Source organism: Argentina anserina, chromosome 1 (genome assembly GCF_933775445.1).
Source record: "Argentina anserina chromosome 1, drPotAnse1.1, whole genome shotgun sequence".
NCBI classification, from domain to species: Eukaryota; Viridiplantae; Streptophyta; class Magnoliopsida; order Rosales; family Rosaceae; genus Argentina; species Argentina anserina.
The window spans coordinates 5,615,721-5,638,654 of NC_065872.1; the positions used below are offsets into that span (position 1 = coordinate 5,615,721).

Genomic DNA, 22,934 nt, shown 5'->3' on the forward strand with positions numbered 1-22,934 from the left:
AAAGTGATTGATAAGAGAACCATCAAAATTAAGTTTAAATCTTTGAGAACAAAGATTTGATTTGGAACATTCAAAATATCACACAGTTACTCTTCTAAATATATAATATAATGTAGCAAGCCCTAGATCGCTTGATGCGACAGTGGCAAAATTTCCTCCATACCCGAAAGAACAAGAAAAACTGTGAAAGGATATTTTTTATATTCTCAAGGTGGGTTCAAACTTCAAAACCAACTACAACTTTATTAAAAAACAAAAAAAAAAACGGCTGCATATATATATTCACACATTCTCATCATTTTGCCTTAGCTAGCAGTAGCACCATATATTTCCTTATAGGCATTTATTCATATCATTCGCAAATCTTTTCACAACCTTGCACAGAAATGAACCCTACTCATTATAACACACAGACCAGTTCGATCTACAACTAGTGCGGACTCGATCTACAGATCTACTTCATATTCACAAGTAATCTAACTAAGCTAAGGCCCCACCTAAATCTCTGTCGAGAGATGAATAACGTCACGCCGGTCAGAGGAAGCCGGTGAAAAATGAAAATCACCATTCAACATTTACCCAGATCGATCTTCAAGCTGCAGAGCTTGAAAATGACCGAGCCAGTAAGTAATTAATACCACTATTCAATTCAAAGATGGCGACGGCAAACCATCCATGACAGTAAAATTTAGTATTCTCATGAAATCTTCACCGTGATTGTGTTCTTGTTGGTGATGAGGACTGAAAAAGACTGACGTAGACGTACTAGCCTAGTTAATTAATTAGAGCCTCAGAGGGTTCTATTCCAGAGTTAGCTGATTAATTAATCATTGGATTACTAGGGCATGCATCTTAATTAGCACAGTAATGATGGAATATTCTTGGAAAAGAGCAAGTACTCTGAAAGTAAGAAATATAAATAAGCAAAAATAACAAGTTCTTTCCATGGAACATGTCAGATTCGATTGGAACTTGAAAGTATTGACATGAGGATTAATTTAGTACTGAGAAAGCTAATTATAGCTTAATTCGCTAGGAAGGAGGATTAATTCTTCGGGTTCAGTAGTAATTAGGGGTGTTGTAGCCGTAGGAATTGAGGCTGAGCTCAAGGGAAGTGCGAGAGCCACCGTTGTAGCCACCCCAGCCACCGGAGTAGTAGCCGTATCCGCTGCCGCCCTCAGAAGAAGTCTTGCTGTTGCCAAAGATGTCCTCACCGTGCATGGGGAACAGTGGGAGGGTTTCAATCTCCTGGTGATCTTCTTCTAGTTGGTCCATGAAAGTTTGTTCTTTCATGTCAAAGAAAGTAGTACTAGTACTAGTAGTGTAGGACGAGGATGAATACGGGTCAACACTGCCGCCGACCCATGACCCGAAATTGTGAGTGATGGATCCACCAACACCAACACCAGTAGTACTTGTTGCCCCTCCAGCTGAGATTGAACAATCCTGGTTCAAAACAAATTAAATATTCACAATAAGTAATGCAGTTTTATATTTGCTCCAACAAGCTTCTTCAAAATGATACGGTAATTGTTTATTTACATTTACAAATTACTCAAAAGGCCAATAGGTTGTTCCTCAATATAGAAAATTCATGGTGAAGTGTGTGAGAATAGAATTGTTTGGTTCAAATTTGCTCACCCTTTTAGTATTGGCGGATGAAAGATTAAACTGTGATCATATGGTTACTACTTTCTAGTATACGATTTGTTTAATATTGCCACTAATTAACTTTTCGAAGCAAATTAATATAAGACATAAAAGAAACACCCTTTTAGGTTCATCTTCAAGTGCTTACCCTAAAGGTCTTCTCCATGTTCATAGATTCATAACCACCATAGTTCCCCAACTGCCCATTAAAAGCAATCACACCAGCTGAAGAAGCAGAAGCTGATGCAGAAGAAACCCCTAAAATTCAGAAGCACCCAACTTAAGGAGAAGGCAAACTAAAATCAAGGGATAAGGTTAAAGTAGGTTAATTTGGTACATTACCATGACAAATGTTGGAGTACTTGTTGTTCATGTTCATATACTCCTCAGGTTTCCAGTTGGTACCGTTACCATTCCCAACAAGCCCCGACTTTTGCATGGGCACATGAACATCCGAAGTGAACCTCTTCTTCTGCCTCTCCCGAGCCTTATGGTTCTGAAACCAGTAAAATACATTCTTGCCTTCGATCTTTCCGTACCGTTTCAGCTGGAGACAGATCCTCTGAATCTGCTCTGCACTGGGGGACCTAACTCCTTTGTTGTAGTAAAGCTCCTTGAGGATTCTAATTTGATCAGTCGTGGGAGTCCACCTGGTACTGCTCTGCCTGCAAAGCATGTTAGCACTACTCCCGGAGGCTTTGTTGCTTCCCCCATCCTCAGTTGGTTGCTGTGAGTGTGGTTCCATTGGTGATGGGCAGAGAGAATGAGAGAGAATTGATGAAGAGGGTTGATGATGAGAGAGAAGGGTTTGCTGTTCGAAAAATTGAAGTTGATGAAATGGTTTTGGGATTGGGTTTATAATGTGGAGAAAGATATAGGCATGTGAGAGTTGTGAAGTGAAGGGAGGAAATGAGATCAGAGAAATATCTGAGAGAGAAGGACTGAAGTTGACAGAGAGGTGTTCATAAAAAGGGAAGGGACAAAAGAAAGATGAAGGAAGGGTATGATTGGAATTAGGTGTATGAAAAGGCATATGATGCACTACACCTTTTCAAATATAATATAAATATATGATTTGAATGTGGTGTGGGCAGGGCATGATATGAAGTGATGTATTGGATTGGAGAGAAAATGAAAGAAGGGGGAGAGGCTTCTGCTCTGAATGAATGAATGAATGAATGGGCATAAAAATTAAGATGGGGTTGTGAGAAATTGGAGAGGAGGGTTCTTCTTTCAATGGGGATCATAGTGTTCTTCATAACTTCATTTAACAATTCTAATGAGGACCCAAGAGCTTGCCAGACCCACAGAGATATTCTTGTACTTTACCCTAGGGTTAATTGTCATGGGCAAAACTGTAAATTGCTTTTGATGAAGTACTAGCTACTACCCGAACACCAGCATAGCTAGCTGGCTAGCTTTGCAGATGTAGGTTCCACTCTGTAATTGAGTCTCTTTCCCATTAGGGTTTCTCTATTTCGGTTCTGCGTAGCCTGGATAGATCTTAAGCTGATCATCAGATCTTTGCTGTGAAATTACAGACTCTACAATTGGTGGAAATTGAATATTGCTAACTTCTATAAATGCAATGAAATTAACAATCTGTTGAGTTATGCGCGCAGCTGTAAAATTAGGTTCTGATCGAGACCTTTTGGCAATTGAATTATAGCAAGCGGTTCTGGATTTTCATTTACATATTACACTGCACTGACTGCAGCCAGAAATTGGATAAAATAAAATGCATGTTTTTAGTCTGTAACTAGATGCATTTTGAATTGGTGATCTCCCTTTTCTCCCCCTACATAATCAATAGATCCATATCTGCAGTAAGCCTCACCATGAAAGTTTAACGAGGATTTTGAATTAACCAAATCTCGTTAGATTTGGCTGAAATGAGAAAGTACGATAGATTCCTTTAGTAATCAAATAATTAATGATTACTCGAATACAAGACACGCTCAGTTTCATTTTGATCTAATGGTTACAGACTTGTAGTATACGTTCCTGATCAATATGATTACACAAACAGAAACAACTCACGTGTGTATAGGTTTAAAAGTGTTTATACGTACCATGAATTCAAGAAATGAAATGTATGAGGATCGGAGCACTGGTACGTTTTAGGAATAACCAGTTAATTAGCTCATTGTAATGAAATTCAAATTCTTGATCAATATTTCCTAGGATTATGTGATCGTCTAGTGTGGTTTGCAGCGGCTATTTTCTCGTAAGTAGAGCAGCTGCTTTGCTCTGTGGATTTTGCATGGTGACAATGCCATACAAGTGACACAATTGAGTATATGTTTTTTCTGTTATTAGTATAATGATACATTATATTATTATTATCAAATAGTAATAATACATACGTACAAGTTTTACCCTATTTTGATATAGGAAAATATTTTGGTGCCACAATATGGCGCTAGATTCGGCGCTGCAATCCTACGTGGCATGTCACATCATATTGTCATATCAGCAATTACAATAATCACAAAATGTCATTTTTGAATAAAAAGACAATCATATCCTTATTAATTGAACAACTCTAGATTATTATTAAAAAAAACATTGTACTTCTTGTTTATATCATTTATTTTTTTAAAATTCTTTCAAAATATTATAGAAAAATTCGATATTTAAAAAGTATGCTTGAACTATATATATATATATATATATATACAGTCCATATCCAGAGTGAAGGTTCACTCTGAAGTTTCAGAGTGAAGTTCCAATTTTGGCACACTTTTCAGTCAAATGTTTTCATTATAAGCGATTCAATATTTAGGTATGTTATTCAAGATCATATCTACAAAATTTCATCTAATTCAGACATTGTTAAGGTATTAAAATTATATTAAATCAATGAATGAATTAAAAATATTCAACGTGAACCGTTCGTGTAAATCTCAATTTTAAAAGCTCAAATCATTGTCAAATTGGATGAAACTTTATAGAGATGATCTTGAATAGCATATCTAAATATTGCATCATTTATGGTGAAAAAATTTGACCGAAAAGTGTGCCGAAATTGGAACTTCACTCTGTAATTTCATAGTGAAGCTTCACTCTGGATAGGGACTGTATATATATATATATATATATATATATATACAGTCCCTATCCATAGTGAACTTTCACTTTGAAATTACACAGTAAAGTTCCAATTTTTACATACTTTTCGGTTAAATGTTTTCATCACAAGTTGTTTAATATTTAGGTATGTTATTCAAGATCATTTCTGCAAAGTTTCATTCAATTTGACAATGGTTTGAGCTTTCAAAATTGAGATTTACATGAACGGTTTACGTTGAACAGATTTAATTCGTTCATTGATTTAATCTAATTTCAATACTTTAACGATAACCGAATTTGATGAAATTTTGCAGAGATAATCTTGAATAATATACCTAAATATTGAATCGCTTATGGTGAAAAAATTTGACCGAAAAGTGTACCAAAATTAGAACTTCACTTTGTAATTTCATAGTGAAGCTTCACTCTGTATATATATATATATATATATATACAGTCCCTATCCAGAGTGAAGGTTCACTCTGAAGTTTCAGAGTGAAGTTCCAATTTTGGCACACTTTTCGGTCAAATTTTTTCACCATAAGCGATTCAATATTTAGGTATGCTATTCAAGATCATCTCTACAAAATTTCATCTAATTCGGACATCGTTAAGGTATTGAAATTAGATTAAATCAATGAATGAATTAAAACTATTCAACGTGAACCGTTCGTGTAAATCTCAATTTTGAAAGCTCAAATCATTGTCAAATTGGATGAAACTTTATAGAGATGATCTTGAATAGCATACCTAAATATTGAATCGCTTATGGTGAAAAACTTTGACCGAAAAGTGTGCCAAAATTGGAACTTCACTCTGAAACTTCAGAGTGAACCTTCACTCTGAATAGGGACTGTATATATATATATATATATATATATATATATATATTTGTGTGTGTGTGTGTGCGTGGGTGCCTATATGGTAATTATATTAATTAATTATAGCTATTAATTAATCGTAAATGTAAATAAATTAAATATTAGAAATTCATGAATTGTAAATATGATATTAATTAAGATATATATACTATAGGAAAAATAACATTGGTTACCTTACATGTCCCCTTAAATCGATTATACCCTAATAAAAGAATATTTCATTTTAGAAAAAAAATCAAAAGAATCTTACCAAAAGTGTTCATCTAAATAAATGTTGTAAGGTAACTAAATCGTTTGAAATTTAAAAATAAATAAATAAGGTATCTGAATTTTATATCTCCATTAAAATATTTCCTTAAGAGAAACAAAAAAAATTCTTAATTTAATAATCATAATGAATCAATTAAATATCGTATATATCGCATGTCGTAATTATATTTTGGAAAATTATTGTGATGAAAAAAAAGTTATAATAATTTAGAACTGTTGGATTAACAATGATAAAATTGTATTTTCATTTAAAAATGACATTTTGTAATTGTTTATATGACAATGTGACGTAACATACTACGTATGGTGAAAGCTCTGATAGTGTTACAGAGTGGTTGTGGGCTTGTGGCATGGAAGGTTTGCTGGGATTGCATTGCAATTGGTCGCGATCAGTGGCGAAGCTAGAAATGTAAGATTATAGGGCACATAAATGAAATAGTATAATGAAAAAAATATAAAATCTTGAAAGATTATATATATGATATTCATGTTTGAGGTGAGAGTCAATACATGTTGTTACTATGTTTTTGATTTTATAAAAAAAAATCAAATGACTTAAAAGAATTACAGCAACTAGTGTTATCATAGTTCTAATAAAGTTTTTAAATAGAATTAGCATGATGTAAAAGCTTGTAACGACCCCAAAATTCTGAGCCTAAAAACTCAAAATTCTAAAGTCGTTAAACACAACAATAATCTCAATGAAATCGAAATCATTTTAATGTCGCAGCGGATCACATCTGAGTTTAGAATATAACTCAGTCAAGCCGATTATTACAAACCCAAATGATAATTCAACATATAACAAATGGAATTGTATAATCCTCACAACAACCTCACAAATAAAATCACACCAAATCACACACACAATCCACGCTGGAACCTCACCACGACTGGATGCAATCGACTTCGAGTCTTCGGAGTCGTCACTCAATCACCACTACTCAACACCTGCGGAAGTATCCCCTACACCATTGAAATTGGTGCACCGGGATTGCAACACAAACCCGGTAAGCTTTACAGCTCGTATGAGTAAAATATTAAAATAATTCTCGTCTCATAAAAGACACAACTCCACATCAACACAGTATAATGAAAATCATGAGAAAACTAGCAACCCATCTGGTTACTCTAATATTTTCACAAAATGGTAACTAATGAGCGCTGGTACACATCTGTTACCCCTCACTTAGTATACCGCTGATGTTGGGCAACCACCCGCCACCCAACATCCAAAACAAGCTGAGTACCCATGAGCAGATAACCACCCGTTACCTCCATACAGTACTATGGCAGACAGACTAGAGCTCTAACTGTATCGTAACTTTCGCCCGGCCAAAGGCTAGGTTCCGACTTGCCTCACATGTACAATAATCTCACATCATATTGTACCACACATCACGTCCGAAGACAAATCACAATAGTTCACATTTTCCGTGATAAAATCACGTACAATAATCACACATCATATTGTACGTTTTAAAACTTTCACGATATATCCACAATAAAAATCATAACAGTACATTATATAGCAAACTATATATATTCGTATTTATTACCATTTATACAATATATACATAGCCCACTATATCCTATACATGTCATATTTCATAAACACCTGAAGAATTACGTACAATATTCTCACATACTCATGCTCAATTTTCCGTCACCGAAATGACTATTTTTAATGCATTATTAACAGTACGTAATTTAATGAACGATATATATATTATGTACCTATTACCATTATACTATATATATATAGTCCACTAAATTATATACATGTTATAATTCATTTGATAAACACACTTGCAAAATGTTGAATCACCACGAGGGTAGATTCGTAATTCAGTGAGACTTTACTCACCTTATCGACTTGAGCGTAAATCCTCAATTTCCGATGATAATTCCTTTCCTCGATTTAGCGATCACCTTAAGAAAATGAGACAAGCATTTAGAATCGTTTCGTAAACCTTTAAATGCCAAAACAGTAATAAACGGTTACTGTTCAGCAATTTTGGTCTATACGAAGTTACTGTTCACGGTTCACTATTCACGGTTACTGTGCAATACTCAATTAATACGCATTTCTGTACGTATAAGTACTATATACGTATTTCTGTACGTATAAATACTATATACGTATTTCTGTACGTATAAATATTAAATACGTATTTCTGTACGTATAAATAATAATACGTATTTCTGTACGTATAAATATTAATACGTATTCATGTACGTATAAATATTAATACGTATTCCTGTACGTATAAATATTAATACGTATTTCTGTACGTATAAATATTAATACGTATTTCTGTACGTATAAATATTAATACGTATTTCTGTACGTATAAATATTAATACGTATTTTTGTACGTATACGTACGATTTAAATGTAAATACAACTCAGTAAATAAAATTTACTAAATTACCCTTTTACAAATTACTTTTTACATTTACTGAAAGTAATTTATAATTACATTTACTGAAGGTAAAAATTAATTACATTTACCGTAGTAATTAAAATTTACATTTACATTTACCGTTACACAGTAAATTACCAAAATACCCCTTTCAGTCAAAACTATTTACACCGCCGCCACACGGCGGCGCGTGTGGCACACGCGCCACCTCCGGCCGGCCGCGCGTGGGACCCACGCGCCGAGGCTAACCACGGCGCGTATCGCGCCACCGCCGCCTCCAAAATCACCCTCCTTCCTCCCTTCTTCCTTCACTCTGTCTCACGCTCCTCCAGGCCACCCCACAACCTCACACGCGCCGCCTCTAGGCGGCGGTATCCTCTCCTTCCAACCCCCTCCAACCCCCCTCCGATCTCCACACATCCAATCCAAAATCATCCAAAATCCACACACAACATCAATATCATCAATCCTTACCTTGAATCTCACAATAGAGCTCTTGAATCGACGATGAAAGTGGAGGAGATCGAGCAGCAGTGGAGGTAGACGGCAACTAGAGGCTCAACCCTTCGGCGCGGGTGCGAGGGTGAGCTGGGGCGGTGGCGAGCTTGCCCGAGCTCGTCGACGACGGGGAGGCACGGTGATGAGGTCCCCAAGCTTCAATCTGTCGCGTGGAATCGGGGAAGGGACTTGGTTTCGAGAGGAAGAGAGAGGACCTCGAGAGAGAGAGAAGAGAAGAGGGAAGGGAGGAACTCGGGTTGAGAGGGAGAGGTGAGATTGAGGGAAAGAGAGAGTGAGGTTTTCGGGGTGGGAGAGAGAGAAGCCGAGAGAGAAGGAAGAGAAGAGGGGAGTGCGGCGGGGTGAGTGAGGGAAAGGGGTTTCCACAAATGGAAACCCTAAAACAAAATGGTTCTATTTATACCAAATTCTAAAATCGGAAACAACTTCTATCGTTAATAACTTTTACATACGACGTCTGATTCGAACGCGTCACATACTCACGAACTCGTATCGACGAGCTCTACGACTTCCGTGAAGAAAGTTTTCACAACCGAGCGACGAAATAAAAGTCGATAAATTCGTTCGGAAACGTAACGTTTTCTTATTAAACGTTCTCGGAACGCTTCCGTTTCCGTTTCGTAACGATTGCAAACAACTCAAATTCGATTTAAAACAAAATTCACAACTCAATAGAATTTAATTAAATTCAAATATTGTTTGAAAACGAGGGTTATTACAAAGCTTAATTTAGAATGAAAATATTGTTAATTGTCTTATTCATGGAGAAAATAGTGTTGTTGTTAAGAAAGGGAAAAAGAGAAAAAAAAAATTATGGAAGCTAGGATCGAAACTTAGACCTAGCACATGCCAAACACAAGGCTTACCGTTACGCTAAACTATGGCAATGTTACCAATGGTGCCCCAGTAATAATAACCTCTAAAACTAATTGGGGCACGTGACCCACTAACTCTCTATGTCCCTCCGCCTTTGGTCGCGATCTTGGGGACGAGTCGATCAAGATGGTTACCGAAAGACGCACTCAGTGGCCCTAGTCGGAAGCTGATGACGGCAGCGATGATGGTGACATTTGTGAGGTCGGGGTCTCTGGCATGTGCTGGTGGTGGTGTCGATGTTGATGACTGGTCGCCGACGAGGCTGGTGTCGGTGAATTAGAGAAGGGGAATTTTGGGCATCCCCCATGGGCACAGGCGTAACGTAGATGGCTGGCCGAGTTGGTTTTTTAGGCCTGATGTTGCAATTTTGATGGCTAGCCTTGTTGCCAAGGGCACAGGCGTAACGTAGATGGCAGGTATTTAGCCTGAGCAATAGGTTGATTGATTTGTTACTTGATTTTCAGATTAGTTGATTGTACATCAGTTGAGGTCTCTAGGCTGACGGTAATCCATTAGCGGGAAAAAAGGTAGCTAATTTTTCCCTTCTATTGTTGCAGGCTCCTTTGGAGCTTAGTTATTAACAATGGAATTCGAAGTACCGGTGATGGTGCTTGCAGCATCTACTCAAAATATTTGTAGAACTTAACATATGATGTAATATGTTTTCTGGCTATTGTTTTTGCAATACAACCTTATTTGATTCAAAAAATCGAATGCCCGGAAAATTATAAGAAAGTCCTTAAGCATGCTCTACTCTGCATTACGGACTAGGTTTCATGAATAAGAATTAAGATACTATGATAAATAACAAAGTCTTACGTACGACTTCTAATTCTACATAATGCAACTAATTAATAATGTCCGCATATGGATCCTTTGCTAAAAAGTACAACTCTTGCAAGTGAGAAATCTTGGAGTCAAATGCATGCATACAAATCATCCGATGAAATTCATAAGTTGTGCACTTGAAATTTATCGAAAAAGCAGGGATGCAAACATTCTTACCCATAGGCCGTAGTCGATCTATAAATCGATGTATTATGGCTGCAAGAGTTATGAGGCTCTCAAAGAGATGGAACAAAATCGGGTTACGAGAGGCATCACAATTATATATCGATCGGACATTCATTTTGGGGATAGAATTGTGGGAATTATGGGGTTTAGGATACCATAATGGTATGTCAGTGAATGAGTGATGGATCAATTTCATTAGTAATTTACAGAGAAATAATGTTGTAAACGGCTGAAATGCTTCATAACTAAACCCTAAACCTTCACTGTATAAATGCATTTTAAGAAGGAGGCATGAAATTTATATGTAGGAAGTAGAAAGAAGAAATTAGGATAGTGAATGATAGATATATGATCGAGGGGTGACATAGAATCATATATAGGGCAAAATTTAAGGGATAAAGTGCAAATGAAAGAATCCTTGGCCAGAAAACATATATACACTACTGACTACTGTCATGAATGATATGATATCTGCAGTCCTTTAAGCTACGGAGCACGCGCCCCCAAATAAATGCCAAATTAAAGCCAATAAATAACAAATGTGTTGTCATGCTTTCTCGGGCTTTCATATGCTTGTCATGTAACAACAGTGTATAGGATCATCATCGATCAAAAGCTTCATCATTCTTTGCCACTCCCTATTCTCATTTTTGTACCTTCCTAACCGTCCCAATTCTTAGTCCTTCCTCGCACGCAATATACATATATATATATACATATATATATATATACACACACACACACAGCACCATAGCAATATATGTGGTCACTGGTCCTTAAAACAACGAGACCTTTCTGGGTTCTGGTCATTATTATCTAGCTTGCAACAGCAACAGAAAAGAGTGACATTTCATTTTTTTGTTTGTGTTGGAGAAAATACTAAAAAAAGTTATAATCTAGCTGTTGCATATAGGTTTCTGCATGCTCATGAAAGTGTATGAAGATGCACCTTCCTGTTTTATACCAAAGTTTATTAGGCAAATAGAAATCATATAATATATGTAAATACATACATACAATACATTCAATCTCTCCTTGAATTCAACCAGAACTTGCAGCAGTCTCATTCCTCCCTAGCTAGCTAAGCTTTCTTTCTTGATAATCCTGACTGCTGTACATCTCCCTCTGTCTTTCTCTCAACTCAACTTTTGCAGATTTGCATAATTTGTTTGATATTGACAGTATCATCATGAAGATTTCCTTTCCTTATCATGCATTTACATGCAGGGCTCTCTCTCTCTCTCTCTCTCTCTCTCTCTCTGAGAAGCGAAGCCAATTAGGTAGGCAATTAGCCAAGCCCTATAGGCCAAGGTGCATGTGGGTTTTTGTTGCTTTGCTCCACAATAGTCTCAGTCTTGTTTCTTTGATCAACTTTAAGACTTTGATTTGGCAGTGAAGCTTATTATCTGTTCCCCCCTCTTATCCAAAATCTGGGTTTGCTTACCTCATAATCGAGTCTCAGCCGCTGTGGTACACCCCTTTTCTTTCGGGTAATAATAGTTTGGCTCTTATTTTCCTCTCCCATATCTCCCAAGATCACACACATCAGAATATCATATTATTCCATCTCTCTCTACCTAGCTATCTCTAGGCTAGCTCTACTACTAGTACTACCAGTGTCACTTTCTTTCTATTAAGTCTTGGACAGAGACATGCAACTACATAGAGCTTTACCCTAGCCACAAGTCTTGCCCTTTTTACAAACTATTTACTACACGCATGTGCATTTTCTCTTAGAATTGTTGTACCTCCCACATTGCCTGCTACTGCCCATGCTTTATTCTGTTACATGTATATACCAATAATTTTTGATGCCTTCTCATGGATTGTATACATATATATGCCTCCTGCTCAAGTATATGAATGTAGCTAGGTTACTAGCTAGCTAGGGTCACATCTGCTGCATGGACCCCAAAATTGATGCATCTCATCACTCACTTGGGATTTCAGGTTTGGCATGGTAAACAAGAATTTTGGTTGGACCATTTACCAGTTTTACGTACTCACTGCATGTTGTGTTCAAGCTAGCCTATAATGCACGAGTACGGGTACGAAATATGAAATATGTGTATGGCATGATATGAGATACGTGTTTTTCTAAAATGTAGTGTTTGATACGTTTTGTAAAATAATTTTTAATATATATATAATAGTTTTTAGTTTGAGTTTTTAATTTTTGGGCATATAAGCCCAAGACCCGAGCCCAAGGCCCGAGCCATTTCCTTTCTCCCTCTTTTCTTCTTCTCATTCCTTTCTTTTTTCTTCTCTTCTTCTTCATTCTACTTTTCTTCTCTCTTCCCGACGCAGCAACACAGCTGCAGACTTTGACCAGCTGCGCCGCCGCCTTCCGGCCACGTCATTCTACTAAAACCCTTCCGGCCACGTCAGAGCACGCCACCACCGCCATTTTCTCTCCTTCGACGAGTTCTATACAACCCAGTCCTTGCATGTTGGATTCGAGCCACGTTCCGGCGAGATTGAATTCAAGACAGCGACGCCGGCGAGCTTCTTGGCGTGTTCATGGAGCTCCGACGATCCAATGTCCTTCCCTTTGGTAATCTCGGTAACCTCTATTCCATTTTCAGTCAAGGATACATGTATGCAGCGTATCCGGCCCATACTCGTATCAGATACGGGTACGATATAGTCATTCCTCTTTTATAACGTATCCGTGTATCATAGATGCTACCCCGTCTTTCTGCGTTTACACTTGGTTTGGTGGGTGAAATAATTTCTCTTAATTTGACTGGATCAGAGCACCACAAAAACCAGTCTCAAAGTTCGGCTGGAGTCTGAGTTGATGATTTGTTTTAGGTGTTTTTGATGCAAGGAGAGAAAAATTACAGGTAATGATCGACAACTGCAAGTACGTGGACAATACACAACAAGGTATAGATTAATGTCATTAGATAGAGTGGCCTAATATTTGATTCTCACTATTTATTAACTTAACAGTAATACTGACTGACATGAAAAATAAGGAACATTATATTTCATATCTATGGTGCATTGTGGCTTATTCCTAATGGTTATAGGCATAGCACAATCCTGGTCATGGACTCATGGACACAAACCGCAAATCATGCCTTGCTTGTACCTGATCAAGTCTCGCAGGTCCATAACATATAAAGGAGATTAACATAAAATTTAATAATCAAATTTACCTCTAAACTCGGTAATTTTGCAGTTAGAGAGTGAAGAAACACAGAAAAGGTCATAATAAAACTTCAAAATCCCTAGTTGGTTGTTTTACCAATTCAAACTTTCAAAGTCATCGAAAGCCTGTAACCAAAAAGAAGAAGTTACAAAAATAATTCATCTCTGGTGACATCAAAATTCAAAGAGGGTATGAGTTCAATCTAGCTTCGAAGTAGGAACGAACCAGTTAATTAACTGATTGCTGTATTCGGTTACCCCAGTTTTGAAGTATAGATGAAAAGATTCAGTCATTCAGATTAACCAATTCCATCCTTTATTGGAAACCGCGATTCAAATAAAGCAATAACCACAAATTATACTTGTTTTCTAGTTCTAGCTAGCTAGCTCATGGTGTACGTACGTTTATATATAAATATGATACGTACAGATAACGACGATTGAAAACACAGATCTGATAATCCCATCCTCAGTTCTTCACACATCATACACGAAGAACCCCCAAGGAAATTCGAATTCAATGTCACTAAAATAAATTAGAAGTCACATTCCACGCTTCGTGTGCAACCAGAGTTGGTATTTCGCCATGGACTCGATCGACCAACAAAACTGAAGGTGACCAAGGAGGCAAAGGTTCTCCGGTTGACAACAATGAGTCACAATGTAATGTGCTGTGTGCAGGTCTTTGAGATTGGACATCGGAAACATTTTCTCCTAAATCTGAACTCAGGGTTTGTAGTGCTGAATTTATAAGTACTCGTATAGAAGAGCCATGTCGCAACTCATTTCAATCTGGCAATTGAAAGCGTTAGTTTACAACCGCATTTTGCCTATCATTAGTAAATCAGTGACCAATTGACCATAAGTAAATGTGATTTCTAAAGCAGCGAATTATAGAAGTCGATTTCTTTTACTTGATCGGTAATTAATTTCAAAAGAGTTTACAAGAGTAGAAATGGTGAATAATTTCTAGTCTAGTTTTATTATTTGTACAATACGACCATCTAACACAAGTTTACCAGAACACCTTACACGACTCCACTATACAAATAAAGACTAATGTTTCAATCGGCCTACATATCTCATAGCAATTTCATGCAAATTACTAATTTTCTTGATGCTTCGTTTGCTCTGCTCCCTCTCCCTTGGCTTAATTCAATAAAAAGTCTCGGGTGGACAAGCAAACAAATGGAAGGCAATCAATACTTCATAGTAACTAAAGCACAAGGCGCAACCCATCTAAGAAAAAGAAATGTTAAAAGGACTTACATATGCAGTCATACAGACCAGACACTAGTAATAGTAAAGTTAAGCTTTTTGCAGACACATATATGACTACTTAGAACCCAAGAAACTCATTTCAATCCCACAATGGAATAGCAATACACTCAATTGGTCGTATATTTATCACGGGAATATAGAAGCCATAAACACCAAGCTCAAGTTGATAATCCAATATATAGTACAACTCACCAATGCTTCAAACTCATCAAATCGATAATGCTAACCTGATTATGCCAACCTTATACGTACAGGAGTAATCACATCCCAAAAAAAAAAAGGCCAAAGAAACCTGTAGTCTTCTGCAAAAAGGTGAGACTTGTGTCATCACTGACTTTGCCTTTGCGGCTTTGCCTCTTCCTCTGAACATCAGCTACGCAAACATGTACATATTACTCGTGACAAAAGAATAAACCAAAGCATCGGAAACGCCTATTTAGTAGACAATTAAAATCCATTCAGATCCAAATGCAGCTCTCCAGCAAAAAAATGGGACAATATAGCAGAACTTTATCCGACAGTGAATCCAAACCAACTAGCTGCCCAGATTCCCCCTGCCCCTTCCATGGTTCCACTTACTTCCAAATCCGCGTCCTCTCCAAGTTGTGTCGCGAGGCTCTGAGCGGCTGTAACTTCTATAAGAGGGTTGACTTGATTCTAGATTATCTCCTCTTCTAGTTGATTGTCTCCTTGGACGAGGTTCATTTCTAGGAGAGTGTGACCTATAACCATTGTCCTCTTCATAGGACAATGCCTGAATGTCTTGCAAATCAGGTTCTGGAGTAAACCACACTGGCCTCTTGGATTCATCCATTCTTCTGAATGTGATTGATATACTAAAAGAACAGTGAAGGGGTAAATATTCTGAACCAAGTCATTAGTACAATTAATCTATGAAGACAGGCACACAGTGCTTACCGCTTTGTAGGTACTGCAGGCACACAGTGCTTAGCCACATCAGCGCCTCTTCCATTTAAAACCAGAACAGACCTGTGGTGAAAATGGGTAACTATCAAGATAAAAAATTCATAGGAATGTTGATGCAAATGTGAAAAGTCGATAACATTATGTTCAGTAGCAAGCAACAGGTACATGATGAGGCTAAACAAGGACAGCTAAAGCACAGATATACAGGAAAGCATACTTACCCAACTGGCAAGGGGATTCTAAGTGGGCCCTCAAACTCACCAGCATCAATAACCCTTAAGTTTGTTCCAAAGAGTATATTGCACTCGCTAAGAAATGACACAGTACAGAACGGTCGAACAAAGTCATGGTTGTCGATGTGTGGAGGTATACAGTCCCCTTCCTCATATATGTTGACAATGCAACTATCAGGTATACATGTCGGAGGAAGCACATGCCATCTAACTAGCCTTCTAATGATCACCTTAAAAAGGCTGGGTAAAGGATCTACCATTTCATTCTGGAGGATACCAGGTGGATTACCATTTTTATCCTGCAACCAGAAGAGAACATAGAAGCAACATGTGAAATTTAGTCACACTTCATAGTTCTTTTAAACACAATTTTCTACCTATTATTGTTTGTTATTTGAGGCCCTTCTGTAATTATAGATATACTCACAATCACAGTCATCATGTACATTTCACAAATATAATGACATACATCAAAAATACATACCACTGCATAATTGTAGCAACAGCCAAACTGAATTGTTACACGACCCTTGCCCTTCATCCACTTCCGTGGTGCCGTAAAAGTTCGTGCTGCAAGAAGTTAATAGTTAGCAAACAGCATGTACGTATTACAGCTAAGGACAAGAAATCCGTACATGAGAACAGAACGGGAAGCAAAATCTAAAGAAATGTTGAGAGTATGAATCAAGTCTATATTAGAATCCACCAAAGAGCTAGATAGAAAATATTAATGAAATATATAAAAAACCAATCATGCCATTTATGCATGTGCTACATATCAGTAGCTTAAGAAAATCTATTATTCTGGATGAGATTAATATCTGTCTATCGAAGACAACTAAAAGGTTATATTGGGAAGAAAATAGACCCAAGAAAGATAAAAGTTGAATAAGTAGTATTCATCTCAACAACCAATAGGGGTACTAGACACCATATTATAGTAGTGCTAAGTTGCTCTATCAGATATATTTTTAACTTGATAGATAAAGCTTATGTCTCAAATTGCCATCCCTACAAGGCCAAATTATCAAGTTATAGATACTAGTACCCAACGATGTTACCTTCTGTTATCAGTCACTTAAAAAAGCTCATAAAGAAGGCGTAAGCATCAATGTATCTTACAAGATGATATGCTGATAATCAAAGGGAAGTCAACTCACCTTTCAATTCGCCGTTTCTGCCCTTCTGTTCGAGGTCATAAACATAATCAACTATCCTCTTCTGTTCCGCTGCACTGAAGATACCAGTATGAAGCTCCAGCCCCTCAACAACGTTAACATACTTCCCATTCACCCTCTCAAGGGATTCAAAATCTTTCTTCCTCTTCACACTCATGAACCTAATGTGCTCCCTCTGCTCCCTCGGCAACGTAGACTTTGTCATCCTCAAGTCACCAGCAGAGGCATCAACATGAACCGGCTGCTTATTCAACTCCTCCTCTTCCTCCAGCTCGTCTTCCTGCGCCATGTCGGCCCAGGACATTTTAGAATTCGAAGTCTCTACAGAACGGGGTCTCGACGCCACATCACTGGTAGAAGCTTCCCGGTAAGGTTCCGATATCCCATCGGCGCCGTCCTTCCAACTGCCTAGCGAGTCGTAGTTATCATCATATTCATCATCCCCATTACCACTAGCCTCCTGCAAATCCGTGCTCTTTGGTGTCGAATTACTCAAATTCTCATCCGGATTAGACAACTTAGAATCACTGCTAGCTTCTACAAAATCCATCGCAGTAAAATTCACTCACAACAGCTACAAAATTCAACTTAACAGTAACAATTACTTCAAACACATCAATAAAAAAGTAGAGAATTTCCTTTTATGTATAAATAATTTCGCTGTTTTCAGAATTCAATTGTTTACTGTTCATATTCGGATTATTCTTCCAGATTGAAACAATTAAGTAGAGAACAAAGATTGAGGATTTAGAAATATATGGACAATTACCTGGGCCGAGGGATCGGACGCGATCGGCGAGAGCGGTGGCGCAGCGGCGGCAGAGATCTCTGGTGAGGAAGGGGAGCCACGTGGTGAGGAATTCGGAGGCGATTCGGAGCTCCGAGGGCTGGTAACCGACGAGGAACGGGTCGAGGGGTTTGTTGGCGCCGTCGGTCATGGTATTGACTCGGTTGGCGCCAGCGAGTCGAATCGGGCGAGTTTGGATTTTGCTTGGAGTGTCAGAGAGTGGGGCTTGTTTTTGTGGAGGTTGGAATCACAAGTTTGGGTGAGTATTGGGGATGTGGAGGTCATATGTGAGACTGTGGCGGGGTGTATGAGGAATTTCGAGTGAAGAAGACGATATACCTTCCCCTCGAATCCAGTTTGGGTTTGGATAAAGACTTCGAACAGTTCTCCTGTCTGGAAGACTTGACCAACTCACAGAAATTTCCCTTTTCTATTTGTCATTGTCGGAAATTTTCTGTTGTAGTTAGCAGGGTGGCCACGGGATGAGACTAATTCCATGTATCGTCGTACTTATTAAGATTGTGACAATATTTGTGTTTTTAAAAGTTCGTCTCACTCAAGATTAATTCCGTCAGGATCGGAATGAGATCGGGTCTATCTCACATTCTCAGACTTTAAATAATAAATACTTAATTTACTATTAATAAAATTTTAGTACAAATTATTGTAATAGAAGAAACATATAGATTGTTTCAAATATCATTCATCATCTTCTTCGATACCATGAGTTTAATTATTATAAAATTAAATTAATCATTCAAATTATAGCGTTATAGATATTGTACATAAAAATTCTAGTGTTATCATACAAGAGAAACATATATAATTATATATTGTATATAAGATTATATAGGTTTCGATTGCTAAGTCATAGAAATTTGCAATATACAAATCGTCTTTATTTATATCATATAACTCGAACTATATATTAATGAAAAAATTAACCGGGACTTGTTTACCTTTAGAAAATGAACCAAAGTCTAAGATTCATTGTTTGAAGTTAGTCATTTCCTTATCAAATGCATCTAAGATGTTCTCATAAATTATAAATATATGATGATGATGATGAAATATTTGATGGTTAAAATTCAAATGAAATTTAAAGCGAGACATGACGAGACGAAGCGGGATAGAAATTATTCGTCCCACTATTATGAAACGGGACGGGACATACGTTTTTAGACTCCCGTCCCGTTCCGTCCCATCTCTATGAATTTCGAAACGGGATCGAGATTTTCAGTTTTTTATGCCCACCCCTAGTAGTTAGTTTTAGAGGACAAAGTTGTTGGAATCTTGGTCATTCGTTTTTTGCTAACAATTTGAGTCTTTATGTGAGCCGGAATAATATATATTGTTCATTTATTCAACAAGACGAATAAAGTGTGTCACAATGTGACGTGAAACCAAAGACTGAAAAATCGAAATTATCGTCGAAATATCGACGATAATTTCGTTTTTCTCGCTTTACGATATATCTTTCATATACCAGTATAATTTCGTCCGATATTTTCGAAATATCCCGATATATCGCGATATTTTCAAAATTATTGGGAAATATCGCGATATATCCACGTTCTACCACGTGTCGCCACCACAAAATAAAATTCAAACATGCTTTTAAGGGGAATCGAACCCCTAATCACATGGTTAGACACTCTATGACCTTACCATCTCAACCAATTCATGTTATTGTTTTTTTATGCAATTATTATGATATATACCATCTTATAAAAAAACATTTGATAAATTGTCTAATCCCAACTAATTTTATTAGTTTCTTTTTTCCTTCCTTATTATTCAACTAAAAGTCATTGTTAGCTAATTTTTAATTTCTTTCCTTTGTTAACTTTACTATACTACGAATACATAAAAAGATGTAATGCATTGTTGCACCACTACTATTTCATTTGTTCTTCTTAATATGTTTCTTCCACTTACCTACTATCATATAAATTGATGATGAATTTATGAGAGAAGCTCAACAATGCATTATTCACTATATTCTTTTCAAGTCAATTAGATGTTTATATTTTAAAATCAATTTTTACGAATTCTCGATGGTTGCTCTATCTCAAATCACTACAACTCCTTATAGACTAAAAAATTATACAATATTTTCTTATGAAATATAGTAGACAATTGATTAAAGAAACATCTCTTAAAATTACATCCATAATTTCCATATTTTTATTTAAATTTCCATCAATTTTCTCAATTATTTTTCAAGATCGATATTTCCCCGATATTTCTGTCGAAATTTCCATTTTTTGAAGCCTCGATATATCCGTAATTGCCGATATTTTAGTCCTTGCGTGAAACATTAATTAACATACGAAAGATTTTGTAGAATTTTGTACTATTTCGTAGAATTTTGTAATATTTTGTACAGTTTCATAAAGTTACGCATAATTTGTACTTTTGTAATACTAAAACTAACTTCGGACTTTTAGACCATTTCTCCCTTTTAATTAGATTCTTTATGGGTAATATCAAGAGTTTCTTATAAAAAATCCATTTTGACACGTGAAATGAGAAAATAGTTACTTAAATTTTGAAAATTAGAAAAAAAAAAGTAAGCAATTATATTTGTTGGCCTGTTGCTCATAAAAATTATAAATTGCCACTGCTCTCAAATTTTGTTTTCACGCAGATGACCACTAATCATGATCAAAGACAGCCATGGCCACTGTCGAAGCTCCAAACCCTTATCCACATCCATGCGCCTCCGCTGATACTCCCATCGTCGAAGCTCCAAAGTCTGATAGACATCCCCACCTGCTACACCAACGATTCCTTTGTCACTGACACCCTCCGCGATCAGAGGCTCTTTTTCGCCTCCCGCTACATTATCGTTGGGTTCGTTGGCCCTGGGTGGAGGCGCGAGGTATGTCGGTGCAGGGAGGAGGCGCAAGATTTTTCAATGCATGGAGGTGGTACGGGGTTCATCGGAAGAGGGAGACCTCCATGTTGATGTAGATATAGATTGCGATGATGCAATTTCAGTTTTCCTAGCGAGAATCACAACTCCATCGACGAGCCTCTTATATGGTGGCACTGGTGCCTGATCGTGGTAGTGGTCGTGATCAAAGCGTCTGGTGGTGCTGCAGGGCTCGCCGAAAAAAAAAAGATTTGAAGAAGATGGTGACATGGTGCCCAGAGTAGTTTTCTGGGTTCCCACCTCAAATATTGGGTAGTTTAAAAAATTTGTTGTCACACTATCACTGCCTTTCACAATAAATATCACATTACCAGTCACACTAACTTTCTACTGTGACATGTAGTGTGAAAGGCAGTGTGTCATGTAATGTGATAGGTAGTGTGGCTAGAGGTGTGACATCACATTAATGTCGATATTTGGATCGTATGAGTTGATTTGAGAAGTTCATTATCACATAACCGTAAATAAAAGTTCGTTATTTCAAGTAATTATTATTATTGTTCTTCTTCTTCTTCTTCTTTATCTTGTCACAATAGTCACATGAAACAGTATGACAACGAGTGTGACAAAGGATGTGATAATTAGTGTGATATGTAGTGTGACAGTGGGTGAGACAGTTAGTGTGATAGGTTGTGTGACAGCGGGTGTGATATGTAGTATGACAGAGGGTGTAATAGGTAGTGTAATAGATAGTGTGACATCAGATGTGATAGGTAGTGTGACAATGAGTGTGACAACATGTGTGATAGCGGGTTTGACAACGTGTGATAAGTAGTGTGACAATTAGTGTGATAGGTTGTGTGACATCAGGTGTGATAACATGTGTGAGGTGTGACAAAATATGTGATTAATAGTGTGACAGTAGGTGTGATATGCCGAGAAGAAATGTCTAAATATGCAAAATTATATTTAAATTCAAAAGAGATTTGTATGAGTATGCTCATAATAAAAATAATAACTATAACTAGATAACCTTGAGCTCTGGTTTCACCGGAATTGCTTGGTGCATCATCATCGGCGGTAGTGGCAACCCCTTGCGAGGGTTGATGTGACTTGTACGGTGATCAGTTCGGTGTGAGTAGGGTATGAAATGAAATAGGAGAAATAGATCTTTCCAATTGTATCAACCACTCTCAAATCCATCGTCAGACGATATTAGAAAAAGAAGGGAAAATGAAGATGAAGAAGAAAGAGTAAAATTGTCCGGAAAATATTTAAAAACTGACTATTTTTTAATTTGTTATAAGCTTGTTGACTATTTTCTAATTTCTAGTAAATTGAGATGACATTTTTATAATTGGGAAATAAGTAGTGACTTTTTCTAATTTATGATGTGAGATGATACTATTTTATAATTTTCGAAATAAGTAGTGACTTTTTCTAATTTATGATGTGAGATGATACTATTTTATAATTTTCCCTAATATCAACTCACCATTTTTGTAGAATTTGGTTATATTTCGTAGAGTTTTGTATTATTTTTTAGAATTTTATAACATTTTGTATTATTTTGTAGAATTTTATAAGGTTATGCATAATTTGTAGTATTTTGTAAATTAAAACTAACATCGAACTTTTAGACCTTTTCTCTCTTTGATCAGATTCTTTATGTGTACTATCGATTTATAATTTTTTTTATAGAATTCTATTATATTTCGTAGAATTTTGTAGCATTTCGTAATAGTTTATAGACTTTCGTAATATTTTGTAGAGTTTCGTAAAATTATCC

General features: G+C 36.8%; 2 protein-coding genes across 3 annotated transcripts; both read right to left on the bottom strand.

The window, feature by feature from the left end:
* Positions 1 to 1,059: 1,059 nt before the first annotated feature.
* Positions 1,060 to 2,395, bottom strand: LOC126796929 (protein WUSCHEL). Its single transcript, XM_050523647.1, has 3 exons — positions 1,993 to 2,395; positions 1,799 to 1,908; positions 1,060 to 1,446 (listed from the first exon to the last, which is right to left on the bottom strand). The coding sequence occupies exons 1-3, from the start codon at positions 2,393 to 2,395 to the stop codon at positions 1,060 to 1,062; spliced, it is 900 nt and encodes a 299-aa protein (XP_050379604.1).
* A 12,766-nt stretch (positions 2,396 to 15,161) lies between these two features.
* LOC126782487 (RNA demethylase ALKBH9B) lies at positions 15,162 to 18,585 on the bottom strand. 2 transcript variants are annotated; one of them, XM_050507747.1, is made up of 6 exons: positions 18,250 to 18,585; positions 17,463 to 18,017; positions 16,787 to 16,872; positions 16,291 to 16,601; positions 16,061 to 16,132; positions 15,162 to 15,978 (listed from the first exon to the last, which is right to left on the bottom strand). In XM_050507747.1, the coding sequence occupies exons 1-6, from the start codon at positions 18,416 to 18,418 to the stop codon at positions 15,678 to 15,680; spliced, it is 1,494 nt and encodes a 497-aa protein (XP_050363704.1). In that variant the 5' UTR covers positions 18,419 to 18,585; the 3' UTR covers positions 15,162 to 15,677. The 2 variants fall into 2 exon arrangements, with proteins under 2 accessions (XP_050363704.1, XP_050363712.1); XM_050507755.1 differs by lacking the exon at positions 15,162 to 15,978 and having other exon boundaries at positions 16,057 to 16,132.
* Between the last annotated feature and the right edge of the window lie 4,349 nt (positions 18,586 to 22,934).